The sequence below is a fragment of the Xenopus laevis genome, chromosome 9_10S, assembly GCF_017654675.1.
Source record: "Xenopus laevis strain J_2021 chromosome 9_10S, Xenopus_laevis_v10.1, whole genome shotgun sequence".
Taxonomy (NCBI): Eukaryota; Metazoa; Chordata; class Amphibia; order Anura; family Pipidae; genus Xenopus; species Xenopus laevis.
Genome location: NC_054388.1, coordinates 48,930,103 through 48,952,770, shown reverse-complemented (window position 1 = coordinate 48,952,770; position 22,668 = coordinate 48,930,103). Strand labels below are relative to the sequence as shown.

The 22,668-nt window shown below is 42.7% G+C and overlaps 1 protein-coding gene across 3 annotated transcripts in view; it reads right to left on the bottom strand.

The window, feature by feature from the left end:
* sema5b.S (semaphorin 5B S homeolog) overlaps window positions 1-22,668 on the bottom strand; it is a 116,850-nt gene that overhangs the window by 33,348 nt on the left and 60,834 nt on the right. For all 3 annotated transcript variants that reach the window (NM_001086522.1, XM_041577632.1, XM_041577633.1), the window contains 7 exon segments: window positions 831-1,116; window positions 1,364-1,577; window positions 2,827-2,925; window positions 6,972-7,034; window positions 13,005-13,050; window positions 17,767-17,866; window positions 22,410-22,604. In NM_001086522.1, the coding sequence (NP_001079991.1) occupies window positions 831-1,116; window positions 1,364-1,577; window positions 2,827-2,925; window positions 6,972-7,034; window positions 13,005-13,050; window positions 17,767-17,866; window positions 22,410-22,557 (956 nt within the window). In that variant the 5' untranslated portion in view covers window positions 22,558-22,604.

Below are 22,668 nucleotides of genomic sequence, written 5' to 3'. Positions count from 1 at the left end.
TCAATGCTTCCTGCAATAAACACCCCAGTTATTTAACCAGCAGGCTCCTCTTATCAACTCTACCACTTTTCAGACTGTAAGCTCTGTGGTCAAGATCCTCAGTGTAATAAACACCAAGAGATTGCAATCTAAGCTGCACTGCATATAGAACTGTACAGCTGAGAAGGGATCTGTTTACAAGTTTCTACAAAACAGCCTGAGCAATGAAAAATTTCTCATTAGCGTAATTAACCCCCCCCCCCATTCTCGTCCCTACCTTCATTGTAGCACAGATTTTTATCTTTCCCTACAGCCTGGGTGCTGCCGCAATAAATTGCTGGGTGCCCTGACAGTGCCTGGAATTTACAGGACACCTTCTAATTACCTGTTCTATTAAATTGATTGCTATAATGAAAGCCTAGCAGCGCAGGCATTGGACGCACACGGCTTGGCTTTTTGTTTTCTCTCCCACAAATGATTCTTTTTGTGAGTTCTCAGTTGGTTTTTTCACCGGCCCCTCAAATAACCATGGCAACTGCCACTGGCATGCTGTGCTAAAAAACTAGAAGCCATTTTTTACTCCCGGGGAGGGTAATTTGCAGAGCTGCTTGAGTAGCAAATGTTAAGGGTCGTAAAAGATGAACCAAAATCTTATATACTAACAGATTTTCTACTCTCCTCAAATCCAAGGGGAAATTCACCTTACAATACACTTTTAGAGTGATGACTGAAAGTACACAAGGTCATTCAAATACACTTTTAATGGAGGGGTCAGAACGGTCCTGGTTACAGTGAGGGTTCAGAATGCCTCTAGTTAGAGCTGGGGAGTCAGTAGTACAAAGCAGACTCACACATTTGTGGTGAACACGCCGTAGATGAGATCCTGCTCGGGTAGAAGGAAGGTGCTCTGCAGTTCATTGTAGTAAAAAGGAATCTCCCCGGGACGGGAGCAGTTCAGACGCGCCTTCATGAATGTTGTCCAGGTGTCCTCCAACAAAAACCGCCCTCCGTAGTCATTTTTACAAACCCTCGCTACTCTGGAGTATACAGTCTTTCCACAGTCATGCTCCACTGCATTCTCCCGGAAAAAAAAATAGGTGAAGATCCCAATATCATAGGCAGCCATAAAGTTAGGCTCTGGGGAGAAAAAAAGGGGTTACAGTGGAATTAGGGTAATGAGACATTATTAGCAGGTCCCTACATAATGAACCCAAATGAAAAGGAACTGGTTGAAATTGGGCTATATAGCCAGTAGTACCTTGTCCTGTTTCATATTTACTGGTAGCAGCAAACAGCATGGTAGTGCCCACCCATTAAACATCAATCACCAATATGCATATACTATTGTGCTCACCCCTGGTATGTGAGTCCCCCATTTACTTACCATTCAGCCATTTGGAGTTATACTGTGCAGTGCGCAGAGGGGGGACACTTCCCAAGCTACGGTAGATTACAGGGTCCCGACCTGAGAAATCAATAACCGTGGCTGCATAGAGCTCTCCCCGTGTTGTCATCACTGCTGTCGAGTTGTGCCGGGGGTCGTATGGGCACCGCGCCACTCCATTTATCCTTTCAATCACCTTGCTCAAGTTCCCCACCTGAATCCAGAAGGGAGAGGGTTAACAAAGGGAACAGGAATGACATACAGACCACTCATCTGCTTTTTTTGGAATGTCTTCAAAAGGGGGGGCTTCACCTCATCTCATACTGGAAGAAAGCCCATGGGCTAGCAGTGTGGCAGCACTCAGTATCACTTTGGCAAATCACTTGCCCTTCAGCTACAAGCCTTAATCACTTCCATTTCACACTCAATCCCTTATCTGCAGCACAAACCAGATGGTGGTGCCGTTCTATTGCTGCCCTATGGAAAACCCTAGATGATACTCGTAGCGAGCGGTACTGCAACCAACAACATCTTTTGGTTGCATCCAGAAATGATGGATTTGTTGCATTCCTATAATTTCAACCTTTCTTTGATGATAAAGTATTTTTCCCAGACTTTGGAGAGCACTCAGCATTAAGGGTAAGGGCACACGTTAAGATTCGGGGAGATTTAATCGCCCCGGCGATAAATCGACTCTTCTTCGGGCAACTAATCTCCCTTAATCTCCCCTAATCTTGCCTCACAAGGAAACTTCAGACGACTTTGGAAAACTTATCGCTCGTCAGGTTTCGGGGAGATAAGTCGCCCGAACAAGTGGTGATTTGTCGTCAGGCAACTAAATCTCACCGGATTTTAGTGTGTGCTCTTACCCTTAAAGTTGCTCTGTCAACTAAATGTAATGAGCCCCCAATTTTCTGTCATTCCCCACAGACTCTGACTTGCAGCACTTTCCCAAAATATTCTCTGCCTTCCACAAGGGATATTTGAGGGTGGGGGGGGGGGGTAGTCTAACAGGAAGTTTAAACGCTCCTTTCTCTCTCTGCTATCACAGACCTTCTCACCTCGGGAATTTATTTTAGGTTCTTCCTTGATCGTTGGATAATGATGAAGCCAAAATTCCACTATCATGTAATTTTTAGCTCAACAGAAAGAGAGAGAGAATCCAGCAGCTGTACTGCTTTTTGCATTTCTACTTGTGTGTATGTTTGTATGTGTGCTGCTGACCTGGAGAAGAACTGACTCCTGCTACATAGTTTCAAAAGTCAGAACCAGTGAACAGAAATGGACAGACAGAAAGACATTGTTTTCAGTAGCAATTATATTTATAAATGACTTTGAAACAATTATGTGAAATAAATGTATATATGTAAGTTAAACTATATCCAAGTACTGTCAGTGCTTACAGAATAGTAGGACAAGTGCTCCCAGTATCACTATACTCTGCCACTATGAAATAACAGTACCTGGCGGCTGGTGCACACCGGAGAGAAGGCGTTGGTTCCACAGGTGAACACTCGCTTGCCACTCACTATCAGGACACGCACATAGTTTTGACACTCGTCCTGGAACAGAAACAGAGATTGGAGCCTATCAAAAGATTCACGCAGGGGAAGGGAAATACTGCTGCACATTCCATGTTAGTGGGAGAATTGTTCTGGGTTCGAACTGACACTGTATTTATCCATGCCATGTGCATGGGGAGAACTATACATGAAGGTGGCACTGTATTTATGCTGCCAGTTGCTTGCTGATAAATGATCAGAGATATATCTACACAGTGTCGGACTGGGACACCAGGGGCCCACCAAAAAACCTTAGACCAGGGGCCCACTCTCAGTACTATTATTCTTCCTCTCCTCACTCAACCTCTATTCTCCTAGTCTCTTTTCTTTACATACTATAATCTATTAGTCAATCTATTTAGCCTCTTTGTTCTCATGGAAATAGGGAGTTTTCCTAGTATCCCAGTGGGCCAGTCCAACACTGTATCTACAAGATGGCAAATCAAACCCTTGGTATTTGCCTGTTTGGATTCTGTACTAGTGCTTGGCACCTGCATATCTGAAGCAGCTCCTCCACCTGACCGGTATTTTACTGGCCTGGTTGGTAAAAAATGATGGTTGATTCCAATGTTATTAATAGGGAACAAAGATAAATATATAGGAAGGCCGGTATTTTTTTTTCAGAAAAGGTGGCAACTCTAGTTCCAAGCCATTGAGAGCCCTGGAATATGAGAGTGTCTATTGGTAGAGACACCCTTCCCTCCTAGTAAAAATGACAAACAGACTACTTGACACATTACCGTAACATGTACCCAAGTGGCTTTAGCCCAAAATAGTAATATAATGAGGGGCCCTAAATGCACAGCCACGAACGTCATAGGCTTTTTCTTGAGTAAATGCTCATTGGTAGCAAAATTGAGCTGAAATGATTTGCTTGATTCTTTGACATCATATTGAGGGGGTGTGTGGGATGGGAGGGGGGAAAAATTATCCTCCATCAGAATATTAGAATATGCAGACCTCATGCAATTGGAGGAACAAAACTCATTAAAAGAAACATTATCCTAAAGGCGTGTTCTCTGGATCGTCTTGATTTACAAATCAGCTGTGACCTGCAGCGAACGCGTTTCACTCCGCTGATAAAAATTTCCTGTGCTGTTTTGCTCCCTTCTTAGTAATTTTATTGTCAGACTGAGCAGTGTTATTACATCCCACTCCCGCCCGCCCTCCCCTCAGCCTCACGTTTGTACAATTCACAATGAATTGGGAAATTATTAGATTTCTGACTCACCAGCAACGACATCAACACAAAACAGCCAAAAATAATTTCTTTTTACTGGGGCCAAACTTAGGGACACACAGTCCTAGAAATTAAAATACTACTGTCCTTTGATTCATCCTGCCACAGTGGCCAGGGTCGGACTGCACATTGTGGGCCCACCAAGTTACAAACCTCCTGTGTGCTCAGATCAAAATAAATATATAATTCAGTTTTGTTTGCGTGCATTAGCCCCAAAATTTGAGTGCGCGAGCATAGCTTAGAGGGAACATTCGTCCTGCCCTGCTTTATGGCTGAGATTCTAGTCTAATTTTGAATGTTTATTTAACTCTTCCTTGAATTCAACTTAACCCAATAAAACTGTGGGTTAATCAGATCCTATTCAGGCCCAGTGCATATATCACTGGATGACTGACACATTGAATCCTTCAAATCTGACATAGATAAATAAATTGTGCCGCTGCGTTGAAAATAACCCAGTACCTGCCTGTGGTCCTGGATTTAGCTGGTTTTAGAATAAGATGCAGGGGAACCGCACCCCAATGATGCTTTTTCAGAAGGTAGAAGATTTGTGGTTGAGCCCATAGCATAGGAGGGTGGATCTAGCAACAGTCTTACAAGACACATGGAGAGGACCGATCCCCCTTTTATTGAGATAACTATATTGTTAAAGATTAAGTAATCTGGCATATACTGCACAACTGCATGGTGCCTCCTGGGGTCATTTGCAAGACAACACCATGGAAAATGTGAGGCTCTGTGCTGCACACCAGCTCTGTACAAATGACTCTCTAACAAGTGCAGACAAAATAGCGAGTTGCTCTCACTGGGACCTTGGGCTCTAAATCACAGAAGCTGTGGCATCTCAGGCTGAACAGAACCCTCTTATTAACTACACGGGAAGGTGCCAGCTCTCTTACACTCAAACTACAGCAAATGTGCCCTGCAGAAATGCCAAGTGCTGGCAGGGAGAGGAGTGGGTTGTGGGGCAGGGATATTGGCGAAGTCTTAGTGGCACGTGAAACAACCTTTTATTGCAAAAAAATTACAATTATTATCTATCCCTGACTTCCCTTTAGTTTCCAAGAGCCTGTTTATGGACATTACATCATAGGAAGCACAGCTTAATGACACATCATTCATAGTGAAACCATTACAGGTTCACTTGGCTCTCAGGGGCCCACATACGCCTTTAACTCCAGCTGTTACTATACTAAAACTCCCAGCATCCCCACATCACTACTGACAATCGGCATGTGATATTTTTCCCAGCATTCCCAGAAAGAAATCCTTCCCCACAGCTTTAGATAATGGAATGCTTTGCAATTACGTTTTGGAAGACACAGAACGTGGCTCAGCTCCAGAATCTCATTGCAGCTTCAATGTCCTATTATTGTACCCATCTCAGATTCCTTATCTCCCAGCAGTAATGTACTTGTCTCTAGTACTAACCCTTATATACAGACATTTAATCAGATCTTTATTGGAAGGTTAACCCCTCCTGCACCATGGGCTTCAGGAAGAAATTAATTTGCAGCAAATCTCATTCTCAGGTTCTGCAGCAGCAGAGCAATTATTCAAGGAAATAATCAGCAGATGAACCTGATTTTACAAAGATACGAAGACGGTCAAGTATATTGCTAAGGGCACCTCTGTGTAACCTTGGATAAAGTCACATTTTCCCAACTCAACCAGAACCACAGACAAGCTAAATCTACTGAACAAAGCTTGGAAAGTGCCCCAAATATGGTAGATTCATGATTTGCAACCTCAACATATTAGGATTACAGCTGCAATGGGGGCAGATGGAAGGGGCAGCTTTCCAGGCCTCTGAAGTTATAGATAGAAAGAGTGGTGGGATAGCAGTGAGCGATGGAGACCGTAGGGCATGCTGATGTGACAGTAGGACAAGATGGAGACGGAAGTGCACAATAGAGAGAGTAGGACCAAATAGGGACTGTAGGACACTATGGAGACAGTAGGAAAAGATGGAGACAGTAGGGCAAGATAACAAAAGGACACATTGATGACAGTAAGGTGACATAGAGTTAGTGGGTCACATTGATGACAGTAGGGCAGATGGAGTCAGTAGAGCAAGAGATCAAAGGGGAACTTGGAGACAGTGTGCCGAGATAGCAACTGTAGTAATAGATAAAGACAGTAAGGCTATGGGTACACAGACTGTTGTCAGCCTGCATATTTTTGCAGGCTGAGAGAAGCAGATCTGCTCAGTACCCCTGCTCCATTGATTTGAATTCGATCAGCCTGTGTCCAATCACACACAGCGAGCTGAAGCTGAGGTCAGTATAGGAGCTGACTTCAGTCTGTGTGACTGCATAGGCTGATCAGATTCAATTCAATAGAGATGGGGCACTGAGCAGATCTGCTTCTCTCAGCCTGTAAAAATACGCAGTCTGACAACAGCCAGAGCCAACAACCTGTGTGCCCATAGCCTAAGTCAAAATAGGGATAATATGGTACGTTGAAGACAGCAGGACAAGTGCAAGATGGAGACAGTGGGGTACATTGATGACAAAAGATCAAGATAGACACAATAGGGGAAGATGGAGACTCAAGAGCAAAATATAGACAGTAGGTCAAGATGGCAACAGAAGTAGCAGATGGAGACAGTAGGACATGTTGACGACAATAAGACAAGATGGAAACAGGAAGGCAAGATGAAGACAGTAGGTTAAAATAGTGACAGTAGAGCACATAAATTACAGTAGGGCAAGTTGGTTATAGTAGGGCAATTAAGTGTCATGTCACTTAATGGAAACCACAGTACACTGTCAGAGTTTAGGGTTTGGGAGCATTTGCACTTTACCTCCGTTTTGCCTTTGCTCTGACACGATCTCTGGATGTCTTCATCCGAACTCCATTCTGTTGCCTGAAACATAACAGTAAGTGTTGGACAAAAATCTCAAAGTTACATTAATTCAAAGCTTTTTTAAGGGTAGGACACAAGCAGGGGTGGCTGGATTCAGGGCAAAAAGACTGATAAATATTTTGCACTCTGCTGTTGTTGAACATTATGTAGCACATATATAATATGCAAGAATTGCCATGTTCATTGGTCCAAGAACCAGTGAAACTTGCAATATAACACTGACAGACAGAAATATCTTTTAGGCCATTTATTTTAGTCAACATAAATAGCCAACCAGAGCACCATCTATAATATGCCTTTAATTTGCTCCTGGTTTCCATTGTTTAGGAAGCTAAACCGAGTATAGGTACCATATCCACGGGGACTGGATCTTTGTGATGTGGAGGGAATATTAGATTCAGGGGCAAAACCAATGTAATAAATAAGATCTCATAATATACTAAAGCTCTGGCCCAAACCCACAACAGATGGAGCATTTGGCAGGCCCATGTTACAGATCAGGGAGAGTCATCACGGGAGAGCAGGGAGTTGGGAAATAACTAAAGATACTAAAGGTAAAAGGGCACACCTGGCGATTTGGGGAGATTTAGACGCATGGCGACTAATAACCTCTTCTTTGCGGTGACTCGTGAGGCAACTTTGTGAGACTTCGGAAAACGAAGAGCCACGTGTGTCATGCCGCAGGCGATTTTTCATTATAGACAGTGGAAGACAGGGGGAAGCCGTTCGGGGAGATTAGTCGCCCCAAAGAAGAGGCCATTAGTTGGCAGGCGACTAAATCTCCCCGAATCGCCAGGTGTGCCCTTTTACCTTTAGTATCTTTAGTTATTTCCCATTTTAGTATCTTTAGTTTCTTTTACTGATACCCAGACAGTCCTGCTATTGGGGCTTCTAATAATAGCAATGAATCAAATACACTTCTCATGAAAAGTTGAGAAAAGTTTAACCTTTTTCCTGTATATACAAAGAATTTTATATTTCAAAGGACTTTAGCCATTATATAATGGACCAGGAATAATTTTAGTTCCCTTGGCATGGAGAGGCCTCGCTATAATAAAGTAGAGTGCACAGTACAATGTTCCTTAAAAGAAATCAGACTTTATGGAAAGAAATCAGGCTTTATGAAACATATTTTTGTTTACAAATGTATATTTTGCAAAATAGAAAATGATACAAGATAATTAAAGATGGGAAGTGGGAGATGAAATTGTTTTTGTTGAAGGCGCAACATGAAGCAGATTTTCCCTATAAATTTTATCCCCTGTAATGAACTTGGAGCTCATATTGGGGGAGGGGGATTAATGGATTAAAACTGTTGCCCGCTTTCTAAAGAACCAAATATGCATTGAGCGGTTATTCATATTCAATCCAGTACTCTGTGGGGGAGGGGGAAGCAGGGGCTTTAACAAGAATCTGAGAACCCATCTCTGTCTTTGTGGAGGATTAATTTGACCTTGTTTATCAGTATGGCGTCACCGTCCATTCCTGCGCAGTCTTTGTACAAGTTTGGGATGCCTTTCTGCATAACCTCACCTATAGATAAATAGGACCCCCCTAACCTTTGCTCACTGGATTAGTCCCTACTGATGGATGTGACTAGGGCTCCCAAAGAACTGAGCACACACAATACATCCGGCCATTGTAAGGCACAAAGGGGCCCGATGAACAGACCCATATTCAGCACACAATCAATTTACTATGCTGCCAATGGCCATTGTACTCTCCGCTAAAAGGCAAATGGCTTAGGGGCTGCGCATGGCATTCCTTTCCATTGTAGCATCTTCAGAAGCCAAGCACAACGGGCGCGGGTGGGGGCAGGGGCAGATGGATCTGCCTTTTGCTTTGGCTCATTCATGTGGAAGAGAGAGGAGGAGAGAATTTGGGATGGGAAAAGCTAGTGAGAAGGGTTGGTGAGTGGGGAATCTTTACTCACCTAAAAAGAGGGGACACCAGAGTTGCTCTGCTGAATGTATTTATCTATAGGCACACCAATAAGAATGGGAAGGTGTCCATGTGACTTTATACTGTATGTTGACCAGGACTGGAATATATAATGCTATAAAACATGTGAGTGATACTGCATATTCTATAGTTATTCGCCTTTAATGCCAAGCTAACAAGTATTCTGTTTCTGGCTCCACATATTTATGCATATGATTTCCTCATCAGAGCCAATGTGGCAGTTCCCACTGATATTAATAAAACCAAAAATTCATATAAGTACAGAGGAGTTTGGGGAAGATACCCACAGCACCAAGGTATATATGGGGAACAGGGAGCAGACCCCCCCCCCCGCCCGTAGAGGGGGCATGACACTGCCTAGTTATGGGTTTAGGTACCAGAACAATGTGGCCACCGATATATATATATAAAATAGAAACTGACAGAGAGGTAGCTGTTGCTGGATTTCTTCTGCAATTTTACTGAAGGACTAGACATTATCCAGACAGAGAGTGGAAACAAGAGAAGCCTGTTCCCACTCAGCCTATGTAGTCATTATGGGGGATGAGGAAAATAGTGGATTTGTGTTCAAGTGCACCCAGGTATAATCTGGTAGCCACTTTGCTTCAAATATGAATGGGTGGAATTTCCCAAAATATTCCTGCTTGGTCCTCCTAGACACTGCAGTTGGAAGTACCACAAGATCAGGCTTGCTCAGTCCCAGAACTCACCAGCTGTTTCCATGAAAGTCAAATACCATTGCTAAGAGGGGACTCAGCATTCAAGCATTCAAGATTGCAGGTAACACGTGTCCCAGCCTGTCCAGATGAGCTCAGGGTCACTCAGCCCGGGGGTTAATGCACAGAGCTAATCTCCCTTCTTATGCGCTCCTTGACGGAGCCCAGCACTGCTACAGGCTGCAATAATCCCAGTAACACGCAAGGTCCCATACTTCGCTGATACAGGCTCCGATAATCCCAGTAACAGGCAAGGTCCCATGCTTAACTGGTACAGCCTCCGATAATCCCAGTAACAGGCAGGGTCTCATACTCTACTAGTACAGGCTCCCATCATCCCATTAAGAGGCAGGGTCCCATACTCCACTGGTACATGATCTACTGCTACAGGTTTCCACAAGTTCAGTACCTCATTACTAATCTCATGGGTGCAAAAATGAAGCCCTAAGGGCTGCAAAGTTTTCAATGAATGTACATAAGTATACCAGTATAAGGTGCAGTGTGCAGTGCTGTAAGGCAGATGGCAGCCTTGCACTTAATACCTGCTATAACAAGGTGGCCTGTCCTGAACCTTGTAGCCCCTAGTGTTTCTAGGATGCCCACGTGGTGTCCTACTGTCTTCATCTTATCCTGCTGTCTCCATCTTGTCCTACTTTCTCCATCTTGCTCTTTTGTAAATAGTGATGGGCAAATCTGACGCGTTTGCTATGCAGAAATGGTGTAAATTAACAGAAATGCATTGAAGTCTATGGGCCATAAAATGTTTTTGACTCATGACCTACTGTGTCAAAGTTGCCCCAATCTCTCACACTCTTTTTGATACAACTACTGGTCTAGTGACCAACACTAGATCCTAAGTTGGGATGACGGGAGTTGCAGTTCAACACTACGATATAAAACACCAGTATTAAAAACCATATATTTCCCATGTTTTCTACAGCAAACTATGGTTCAGACAAAGTCACACCTGATGGGGGAATGTTATATACAAACTGTCAGTTACAGCAAGATCCTCCTGCCTCAATTTGCTTGACTGCCTGCAAATATTTGCCTTGGAAACATTGATAGGTGTCTGAAATAAACAGCTACGCTTTGCTGAGAGCTTCAGATAAACACCAGGATTATTTGGTGTCTGCATAGCTCACTTTGGGCCACCCCATGCAACTCAACACATGCAATATCCTACATTCTACACTGACTTCTGTGCAACCACACCGTTTTCAAATATATATACAGAACAAAAGGTATACAGCATGGGCAATTTTATGTCACCTTAAGGGTAAGGCCAGACAAGGAGATTCGGGGAGATTTTGTCGCCTGACGACTTATCGCCATGTCTTTTGCGGGACTATCTCCCCGAACTGCCTCAGTGTTTTTTCCCCATAGGCTAGAATGAAAAGTTGCCTCACTGAGGCAACTTTGGGCGACTATTGAAAACGCATCGCCGCGTGTGCATTAGCGCAGGCGACTTTTCATTCAGTGAGGCAACTTTGGGCGACTATTGAAAACGCATCGCCGCGTGTGCATTAGCGCAGCGACTTTTCATTCTAGCCTATGGGGAAAAAACGCTGAGGCAGTTCGGGGAGATAGTCGCGCAAAAGACGTGGCGATAAGTCGCCAGGCGACAAAATCTCCCCGAATCTCCTCGTCTGGCCTTACCCTAAAGTGACAACCCTAGATTTCAAAAGACTCACTGCTCTTCATATTTTGATATGTCTGCAGGCATATTAATCTCACCTACAGGATAATACAGCAGTCGTATGGGTCACACCTTATAATTAATAGTAGGAGGTAAGTTATCTCTAATAACACAAGTAATACTCAGAGTTCCCTGCAGCCTTGTTCCTTTTTATCAGGGGTCCCCAACCTTTTTCACCCGTGAGCAACATTCAGATATAAAAAGAGTTGGGGAGCAACACAAGCATACGTTCCTGTTGCACTGCCAAATAAGGGCTATTGGTAGCCCCTATGTGGATTGGCAGCCTACAGGAGTCTCTGTTTGGCAGTAAATCTGGTTATTATGCAACAAAAAAAATAAGCACCTGCTTTGAGGCAACATCCAAGGGGTTGGGGAGCAACATGATGGTCACGAGCTACTGGTTGGGGATCACTGCGGGTTATATGGCCAGTGACTTTTAATATCCCTATAATTTACAGTAGCACATTATTCCTTATAATGCATGAGTGATACTGAGACTTCCCTGTATAACTCAGCCTGCAGCCTTGTGGTCACAGAACTCCACAAAGACTTCTAACATCCTTATAATTTAACAGGGGATACATTATCCCCTATAATACACGAGTAATACTCAGTTTCCTATATAACTCAGCCTGCAGCCTTGTGCCTTTATATAGTCACACAACCCCTTAGTGACTCTAAGATCCTTATAACATACAGTATACATAGCATACATTCTGTAACATTGCTGATATTGCACATGAGGATATTCTATGACCCCGGGACTGGCTGTTAAACAGTGTTACACAATTCAGATAAAAGCGACTATTCTCTATGTAAATATTCAGACAGCAGTTAGAACGAGTGCAGGTGGCTGGAAGCTTTGAAATGTCTTGCAGACCCACAAGGCATAAATGACAGAAAATGCCTGCATGTCAGGCAAACCCCACCCCGCTTTACTTACTACAAACATTTAGTTTAACCTGACACATGTTAGTTTAGTGGAAGAATCATTTCAAAGGAACAGTAACTGAGGCACGAGAGAAAATTTATAGCTAGTACTTGAAACCCTTGGAACACTGCAGACTTGCCGTCCATTTATTAGGATGCTGCGCGCCATGCCTTCATCTTGGCTGGCCCAATTAGCACTGAGTCTATTGTATAAAGCTTCCTTGGTGGCCCCCGTGTTACAGAGCAAGGAGAGGGGATTATCCCAGTGTAACGCTCATATATACACAGCAAAGGAGCCGGAAAATGAATAAAAACAAGAGAATAAAATCCAGCAGGCACAGTTGTGCGAACGGAGAGGAGCCAGCAGAATTATAATGCTATTTAAACGCCTATTGATCTTTTGCAGTTGCACAATTCCCAAGATGGAAGAGAGAACAACAGGCAACAAGCACATGCAAGGAGTTTACTCACAAGCACCTGCTTAACCCTTCATGTGCCAGAACGTGATTCTAAATGGTATTCTGATTGTTTGAGAGATACAGAGGTGACACAAGGCTTGATTAAAAAAAGAACGTTAACTTGACTTTACTAAGGGCCCCAAATTTACTAAGGGCCCCAATCATTTCTGTTGATGGAAACCAAAGCAATAAATACTTCACGTACCTGGATGAGAGAGACATTGTGCAGGCTCAGTCTGAAGAGGTAGTTTCTGAAATAGAGAAAACAGAGAATCACCATTTATTTTAATAATGATATTACTGTAAGATAACATCATGCCTGAGGGTCCCTGGGCTCTATAATTATAATTATTCCAGGTTGTATCCTCAGTACAGAGATTGGACTTTGATCACTAGTACAGAATCTCTACATTACAGTAACACAACTTCTGATGTCCACCAGGGATCTGTGGCTGTGAGAATGCTGCGAACTGTAAATCAGCAATGGCTGGCAATTTCTGGTCTCAAAAGAACAGCAGAAATTGTAGAATACATGACATATAATATATATATATATATTAGAATAATACTTTACAGTGTCCCTGTATCATGACAGACATGCTTGACTTCAATTTGAAACACTAGTTTATAATGTATATAAACTAGATGGCTCTTTATGGAATGGGACAGGGCTGTCCAATTGGTGGCCCGTGGGCTGGATTGTGAGGACCCCACATGAAAGTCTGCATGCTGTAATTTAAAAGGTATCAGTACTGAGAGTTACTGTCCCCTGCATTGTGTACATCTCAAATTCAGACAGAAAACACCTGCACTGTTCACACCTGTTATAAAACCCTGTACTGTTCACACTTCAGACTGAAAGTGCCCACATTGTTCACCTGTTCACACTTCAAACAAACTGCTTGAGGGGCACCAGCATTGTGTCTGTATGTAGCACAGTATGAACTGTCCCTCTTAAGAGTTCTGATAGATTTCCCTGTCTCCTTCTCTATTCTGCCTTCCCTATGCTCCCTGTGTGTGCCATACTCTGCCTGCTCTATGCTTTCCTGTGTGTGCCATACTCTGCCTGATATCCATGCAGTGAGCACCAACCATTTGTTTTTGTTTTTTTGGTGTTTTACTACCATTAATGTGAACATAGTCTTAAATATTCATAAGATAAAATGGGTGTGGTTTAAACGTGTGTGGGTTAAAAGGGGAGTGGTCAACACTGGCTTCCATTATTGGCCCTCCACCATGTAGGCCAGGAAAATTCTGGCCCTCGGTACCACAGAAGTTGGACAGCACTGAAATGCGGCATCAAAGAGCACACTGATCAGGTACGAGAAGGAGTTGGAAAAGGAAAATGGGGAGAAGGCTAAAGGAAGAAAGGCCACAGAGAAGTAGCTGGCAGTAGGTAGAGAGGACACAGAGGTTGGCAGGAATCTGAGAGGGTACAGAGATTAGGGTCCTGCATTGAGTCTGGTACCTGTGGGTAAAAGTCATCGGGCAAAAAGTCCCCTATTACTTGGCCGTGTGGGCAGTCCACGGGTAACCTGGCTAGGTACCCAACAAAGGTGCAGCCTTTATCCCTCCCATCCCCCTTGTGGTTCTGTCAGGGTTTCTGTTTTTGCGAAGATTCGACATTGGAGTGAAGTCACTTCCAGTCAAATGTGACATCAATTCCGGTTTCCCATGTCCCATGGATTGGAAGGTTAGTTGACCTATTGCGGGTCGGGTAGCGAGAACGAACATGCAGGTCAAATTGAGGGTTGCGGGTATGAGTTGAGTACAGGTCTCAAAAAATGGACCCGCGCAGGACTCTTACCAGAGGTTGAGAAAGAGAAGACCTTCTTAAAGCTGACAAACTATTATAAAAGGAAAAAGGATTTTGTTCACTAAAACAAGGGTGGGAGTTAGGGTCCTGCAAATGATATAGGGCCCCTACTTTCCATAGCCATGCCTTCAGAGAATTCAGTATAACTGTAACATATTTTTGCTGCAGAAATTTCAGAAGATACTTATCTCTATCCCCCCACTCGCCCCCACACAGATACATGCACCCACGCTCCCTGGCGCTGAAGATTTTAGGCACAAAAACCTTTAATTAAAATATAATGTTTTTCACTGTAACAAAGAGACAATGACCGATTTTGCTGGAATGCTGGTACCATCAGCAAGGGTCTCATGGATAACAATATGGATGCCTGCATGTTACTATAAGGGCAGGTATACAGTACCTCAGGGGCAACAATTTCTATAAATTCGGGATCTGCATAATGGCAATGCTTTTCTGTTAGACTGTAGCAGAACATAAGAACATTATTTCAAATCATGTTTAAAAATTTGCTCTTGTTCTTCCTGTGTACTCCAGCACATAAGTAAGGGATGATAGTGAGGCCCTATATATTCATAGAGATGGATCTCATTCCTGGTCTTTCTGTATTTGCACCCACCATTGTATAATTGTGCATCTGAATGATCTCCTGTGAGGCAGCAGCACATTTTACAACTCAGAACAAAACCTGCCTGACTGTATTTGGACATGCTGTGCACATTTTTACTTGCTTCAATCTATACCTGACCAGCACCGACATGACCTACTAACTGGAAAGCTGCTACATTGTATCACATAGATTCCATTCCCTCAGCACAAACACTAAATCTGCTGCATTGTATCCTTTGGGGTCCAATTCCCACATAGTCAGCAAATGTGCTACATTGTATTCTTTAGGTTCTAATCCCAGAGCACTAGCGCCGCATCAGCTACACAATCTAAATAAATATACTGCAAAGGTTTCCTACAATTCAAATACAAAAATGAGAAGTTCTAAATAGAAAGATTTGCAATAAAGAAGGAAGAATAAACATCTAGCCTTAGTCACACTGTGTCATGATTATCAGCAACACAAACCCTAGCAACCACCTAGTCATTTTTAGGATAAGCAAAAGCAAAACACAACAATCACAATAAATACATGAAAGAAGACCAGTTGCAAAGTTGCTTATATAACTTCGATCTACAACATATTTAATATCAACCACAGCAATTTCCAACAAACAACTATCCCTTTAACTAAAAGAAAGTCTACTTGCAGCGTAACAACTCCTTCATAGTTGAATGTAGCAAAAGCCCTGCCAGGTGGACAGTGATGGAAGAGTCTCTCAGTGACTTGGAAAAGCAAAAAATTTAAGGGCACAAAGTCTGTTTTTACAGAACAGTTTAGAAAAATCGATGAGGAATTATTTGTCCTCTGAAAGAATAATTGTGGATCCGCAGTGCCATAAAATAAATTAGCTTGTTGGGGGATGCTGGGAGCTTCATGGTGGTTATAAAGGGAAAACTTAGGGTTCAACACTGCTTTTAAAAAATAATATAAATGCAAGTTATACACTAAATGGCAGTGTGTTGGGAGTTTCCTTAAATGAGAAGGATCTAGGGGTCTTTGTAGATAACGCGTTGTCTAATTCTGAGCAGTGTCATTCTGTGGCTACTAAAGCAAATAAAGTTCTGTCTTGCATAAAAAAGGGCATTAACTCAAGGGATGAAAACATAATTATGCCTCTTTATAGGTCCCTGGTGAGGCCTCATCTGGAGTATGCAGTGCAGTTTTGGACTCCAGTCCCTAAGAAGGATATAAATGAGCTGGGGAGAGTGCAGAGACGTGCAACTAAACTGGTTAGAGGGACAGAAGACTTAAATTATGAGGGGAGACTGTCAAGGTTGGGGTTGTTTTCTCTGGAAAAAAGGCGATTGCGAGGGGACATGATTACACTTTACAAGTACATTAGAGGAAATTATAGACAAATGGCAGGGGACCTTTTTACCCATAAAGTGGATCACCGTACCAGAGGCCTCCCCTTTAGACTAAAAGAGAAGAACTTACGTAAGGGGTTCTTCACAGTCAGGACAGAAGAATGGCCTTGGATGATTTTTTGGACAGACATAATATCAAAGGCTATTGTGATACTAAGCTCTATAGTTAGTATAGGTATGGGTATATAGAATTTAATTAAAAGTAGGGATGGGTGTATGTATGGATGCTGGGTTTTCATTTGGAGGGGTTGAACTTGATGGACTTTGTCTTTTTTCAACCCAATTTAACTATGTAACTATATTTTTCATTGTATTGTTAGAACTTCAGGATCAGTGCAACCCTTCCCTACTTGCCTTCAGTGGCCACTTCAAAGCGACTTCTAGAGAAAAATTCCTTTGTATCAATATTTATCAGAGAGCGACAGGCACAAAGCAGCTTCTCCCTGTCAGATCGTTCCCTGGTGGTGTCAGGGAACTCAGGTTCCAGATTTAAAGGGGCCCAGGAGTGCGTGAGGCTGTTACCAACTCAGGCTATCACAGGGTCCAGAAATCTGGAGATTAAGAGATTAGACCTGGATCATGAGAAATTCCTTGTGAGACCTCAGGTCATGGTATCGGCTGATTTCACATAAGGACATTTGTCTTTGCAAAGAGTCGCTTGGAACACCCAACTCTAGGGAATTCTATGAGAAAAGACTAAATGTACAAAGCACATATCGTATTGTATATTATATCATGTCTGTCTATACACTTTACATTTATTATGCCCCCCCCCACTCCCACAACTCAGATGGGGCCCATTCCCTGAGGCCAGTACATCATTAACTGTTACAAAATGCACATTCATATCACATCAACTCTTTTTGATAAATGTCCCTTTAAGGCACAAAAGTAATTAAGATTTTATGATATGATAGCACCAGCAAGCAGCTCAATGCCCAGCACTTGTCACAGCATATATCTGCCCTGCGGAGCTCACAATCAAAACTGGCACTTGATGCAGGAATTGCTTTGAAAACCAATGCACCAAATCCAGGATTCAGAATTGGATTTGGCAACAATATGGTCAAACCTTAATCAAGGCTTTAAAAAACTGCTCTTTAAGTAGACATTGAAATTAAACTCTGGCATTAGGACAGAGGTAACCTATACACACAGATCAGGGCTTTACCTGGCACCTACGATGAGCTGATTCCGGTTTAGATCCAATGCCAGTTGAGAAAAATCCTGTACGTCGCTATATGTGAAGTTAGACAACCAGGGCTTGAGTTCTGCAAAAGAGAGAAGTAAAGGGGTAAATCTGATTGTTTGGGGACTCAACATTGTCAGTGGCTAAAATCTGCCAGAATCTACTACAAACCTGCCAACCACTTGCCATTAGGGGTGTACACAGGGCAGTTAGGGACCCTGTGGAAGAGAAGGGCACCATTTTTGGGTCATGTAAAGAGTGGAGCTTAAGGGGGTTGGTAACGTTTGGAGGGTTTGTGGGTGGGGATTTAACATAATTAGGATGTGGTCAAGCAGATTATCGGCATGGCAATGCATGCAAAGGGCTTAATTTTTTCTTTAAAGGGGAAGGAAACCTAGTAGGCGCAAACCCCCCCCTCCCGTTTGTTGCCCAATTATATGATTACAATATGTATGATGATTACATGTAGCAATGTTTCTGGGGCTGCCGCTTGAGGAAATGCATCTCTTAAAGTTACAGAGGCAGCTTTTTACCGCCCCTGGTAACTAGCCGCTCACTGCCACCTGAGGCAAGGGTCTCAGCCATGGCAAGAGCAGCCCTGATTACTAATGGCAGCCCTAATCAACCAGTAGTCATCTTCAGATTTTAAAAAACTCTTTACTGAAGTTAAAAAAGAGTAAAACCCCTCTCTGTCTAGTTGCCGACCAATTATTAATACCACGTTAAATGCCAATATCTATATTGTTCAGTTCCTAAGTTTCTGATAATTAAGAATAATTTCAAAAAATATTTAAAAAAAACCCTTGTGATTCGTTATTACGTGATTAGTGTTTGAATCCAGGAAGTGATTGCCCCATTAGGTGCTTGGTGCCTTTAAGTAATGGTTAAAAGTTACTTGTAGTATACTAAATTAAGTGAAAATAAATTACTCAAATGACTTAATTGATTAAAGTGCTAGTGCAATATTATTCTAAATTCATAGTTAAATTAATGAATAAATTAAATAATTGTGCCTGCACAAATCCGGGTAATAAACTAATTCAAAATTACCACAAATTAATCAAGAAAAATTGTGACTGAATTTATTACACACATTCACTGAACAGAAATTAATGAAAAAACAGGGCCCACCCCCACTGAAATGGTAAATTGTAATTGGTTAGCACACCTCAGCCTAGGCTGATAGGTTTTTAAAGTGAAAACGTTAATTAAAAAGAAAAATCGTATCAAAATGTCCACATAAAAACCAGCATTGAAGATAAGGTAGAAAATGAAAATTATTAGAGGTGGAGAAGTCCCAAGAACTAACTGCCTGTGATTTTTCTAAATTCTGGGACCCCACAAGAGGGAGAAAGTAGGTCACTGGGGACTGTAGTCTCGATTTACCTTGCTATCTCTTTAATTTTTCTAATCTTCCCTAAAAAACTACAAATCCCACAGTGCCATTTGTTTGCAGTAAGGGTTGAGAAAAAGCGTAACCAATGCGGTCTTTAAAAAACCTGGAATAATTCCAAGTGTAAGAAACTATTAAAAAAATTCAAGCAATCGCTCAAAAGCAATAGTTAGAGCGTTTAAAAAGTACTTTAAACGCTCTAACTATTGCTTTTGAGCGATTGCTTGAATTGATCAGGTAATTATACCTCTCTCTTTCGGTAAAGTGACGTTGTAATTTAATTAGGGGGTACAAAACAAATCTCGCCTTTTCACACAAATTTTAAAAAACTCATAGGGTTGGGAGTTCCTGTGTAAACTTGACCTTCTACTGGGTATACACTGTCCATTGACATTCCAATGGATTTTCCAGTGGACCCCAGCCCCAGGAAATTACAGTTTCCATCAAACCTTTCTTATTTCCACCATATGAAATACCACAAGGCTTGCTGGCCATAGATGTAAATATTTTTAAAAGATCTTTTCGTTATTGTGAGACTATGTGAGATTATCTTGAAACGATCATTTAAATATACGATTTGTCCGTCAACTAAAAAGACCATTTCAAGCGATATTGTCTAGTTGAAGACAGGAAAACTGAGAGTAGCTGCCTGCTTGGCCCTGCAAACATAGATAGATTTCACTGTGACTGATGAAATTTTTTTAACCTGGCCGATCAATTTTCTGACACATGTCGGATGAAAAATTGTAAGATGTACGATCAATTTCCACTAACTTCACGATAATTTGACGGATTGGTTGGATTGCACTAAAATCAGTCATTCACCAAAGAAAAATCTTTGGTCTATGGGGATCATACATCTCCAGTGCAGTCAGATGGGAGCACAATGTGGGTAGAGCTAAGCAGGTGTGGGCACAATGAGGGTGGAATGGGAGCACTACTGAGTTATTGTCAGAGTGGGTCTCTGAGGTCAGGTTTTCTGGTGTAGACCAGTGCTGTCCAACTTCTGTGTTATCGAGGGCCAAATTTTTTCTGGCCCACACCCACTTTAAATCACACCCATGTTACCACAAGGGCATATCCACATTAATTGTGGTAGCACACCAAAAAAACAAATGTTTGGTGCTCACTGCAGGGATGTTACTCGTCACTCATATGTGAAAAAAGTTGTTATATTAAGACATACCCTTAAATCCATATGCCTCCTCTTCCCCTTGGATAACACAGCACCCCCAGCACATGATAAAACACCTTAGGGGCCGCAAACAATAATTTATTTTCAAATGCTAACAAACCCCCAGAACAAATACCAGGCTTATGTTCCCCATGCAGAGTAGTGCACACAGGGACAGAGTATGGCACACACAGGCAGAGAAGGGCACACACAGGCAGAGAAGGGCACACACAGGCAGAGTAGGGCACACACAGGCAGAGAAGGGCACACACAGGCAGAGAAGGGCACACACAGGCAGAGAAGGGCACACACAGGCAGAGAAGGGCACACACAGGCAGAGTAGGGCACACACAGGCAGAGAAGGGCACACACAGGCAGAGTATGTCACACACAGGCAGAGAAGGGCACACACAGGCAGAGTATGTCACACACAGGCAGAGAAGGCCCCACACATGCAGAGTATGGCACAGGGTAGGTAAACCAGAGCAGGAGGCAGGGAAACCTATCTGGACAACTCTAAGATGTACTACATATAGTGACACAGTGCTGGAGCCCTATTAGCATTTTGTATAAAGTGTGAACAATATGGGTAGTTTCAGTCTGGGTCTCAGGTGTGAACAGTACGGGGCTTTAGGGGTGTGAACAATAGAGGTGTCAGAAATGTGAACAATGCAGGCAGATCACATGAGTGAACAATACAGGGGGTTAGTCTGAATTTGAGATTTAAACAATGCATGGGCCAGTTAATCTCTGTAGTGATACTATTTAAATTTTACACATGGTAAGAAAACACAGCAGGTAGGTCGGGGGCCACACAAGGGGGGTCGCGGGCCGCATGTGGGCCGCTAGATGGACAGCCCTGCTGTAGACCATTCTAGACCAATGAAAAAGCAGAGATTTAGAATACTCTGCAAATTGTAATAGCGCCACCTGCCAACTCCAATAAAAACAGCAAGACAATGAGTGCCAGCTCTTTTACACAGAATTAAGAGGTTCCATCCAACACGTTACCATTCTGTGCATGACCGAAAAACTTCTCATAAGTACTTCTGATTCTGTTTGAGCAAATAGAGCGCTAATCTCAAGACAGAAAACAGCCACTAAATTGTTTTCCACCAAATACAAGGAGGGTGAGTGAAATGCAGGAATAATGGGGTTTTCTCTCTGTGTAATCAGCTGAACACTCTAAATAATACAGCTTGGAATTGTTTAGTGAAACCGGTCCTGTGTTTTCCATCTTCAGATGTACCTGAATACATGGATGTGCCTTTTTTCCTTCCCCGTTTAAATTGGATAAATCAGAAAGGAGGAAGTGAAAAAATCCGAGGGGATTAAAGTGGGTGACATGCGAATGGGTGATGTGCTGCAGTGGTTTGGGGCTGGTGTGAGCAACCAAGGGTAAGTATGGATTGGGGGTGGATGGGGGTGCAGGCAGCCAAGTGGCCATGGGGCACCAAATCTTGAAATCAGGCCTAATTATGAACTACTTCTAGGCATATCGAAGGGGCAATCCAGGAAGCCTGGCAGTTAATGTGCTGTTTGAAGGATGTCTATTCAGGAGTGTGCCTGCTAATGGATGACCCTGTATAAAAAGCTGCTCCTTATCTCAAAGCCTAACAAGGACTGCATATTAGGGAATAAAGAAGGTTGATTAGGCAGAGCTTACTGTCTGTATTAAACCAATGCCCCGGTTTCCTGTAATTCCAGCACTGTTTTCCTTAGAGGTCCCGTGCGGTAAAGAGTTAGGGGAAAACAACAGGCAGCCAAAGTGATAAGTACTATAGTGCAGAATGTTGCGATGTAATTACAGCATGTTCCCACAGAAAGGTCAGGTTTAACGATAAATCACAGGCAAAGGTCTTGGAAATCATTCAACATTTTGCTGTGCATCATGGGAAAAGCATTTGAAAAGGTCATTCTAAGATTATACTTTTCAGCTTAAACGTACCTTTTAAAACTATCACAAAATATCTGTATTTGAGGGAAAAAAATCCCAGAAAGTATTAACCATTTCACCTAGTTGCCCTTTAAACACTACAGATATTCCCCCAGGCTCACCTTGAAAGGGAAGGATGGGGTGCTCTCTCCGCGAGCAGTAATCTTTCTCTGAATTCTCTACGGGGACTTGGGACGCAGAAAGGTGGAACATGAGTATTGAAAGTGTTGGTAGTGACCATGTCAGGGCCTTCTGCCTGGTTATCCACATGGTGAAGCAACAGGTCCTATCTTCCAAAGGAAGCTCTGAAGCAGCACCTGGAGGGACAGAGGAAAATATGGTGAGAAGAAAACGGAACATACACTTTCGGTGTAAAGGTAA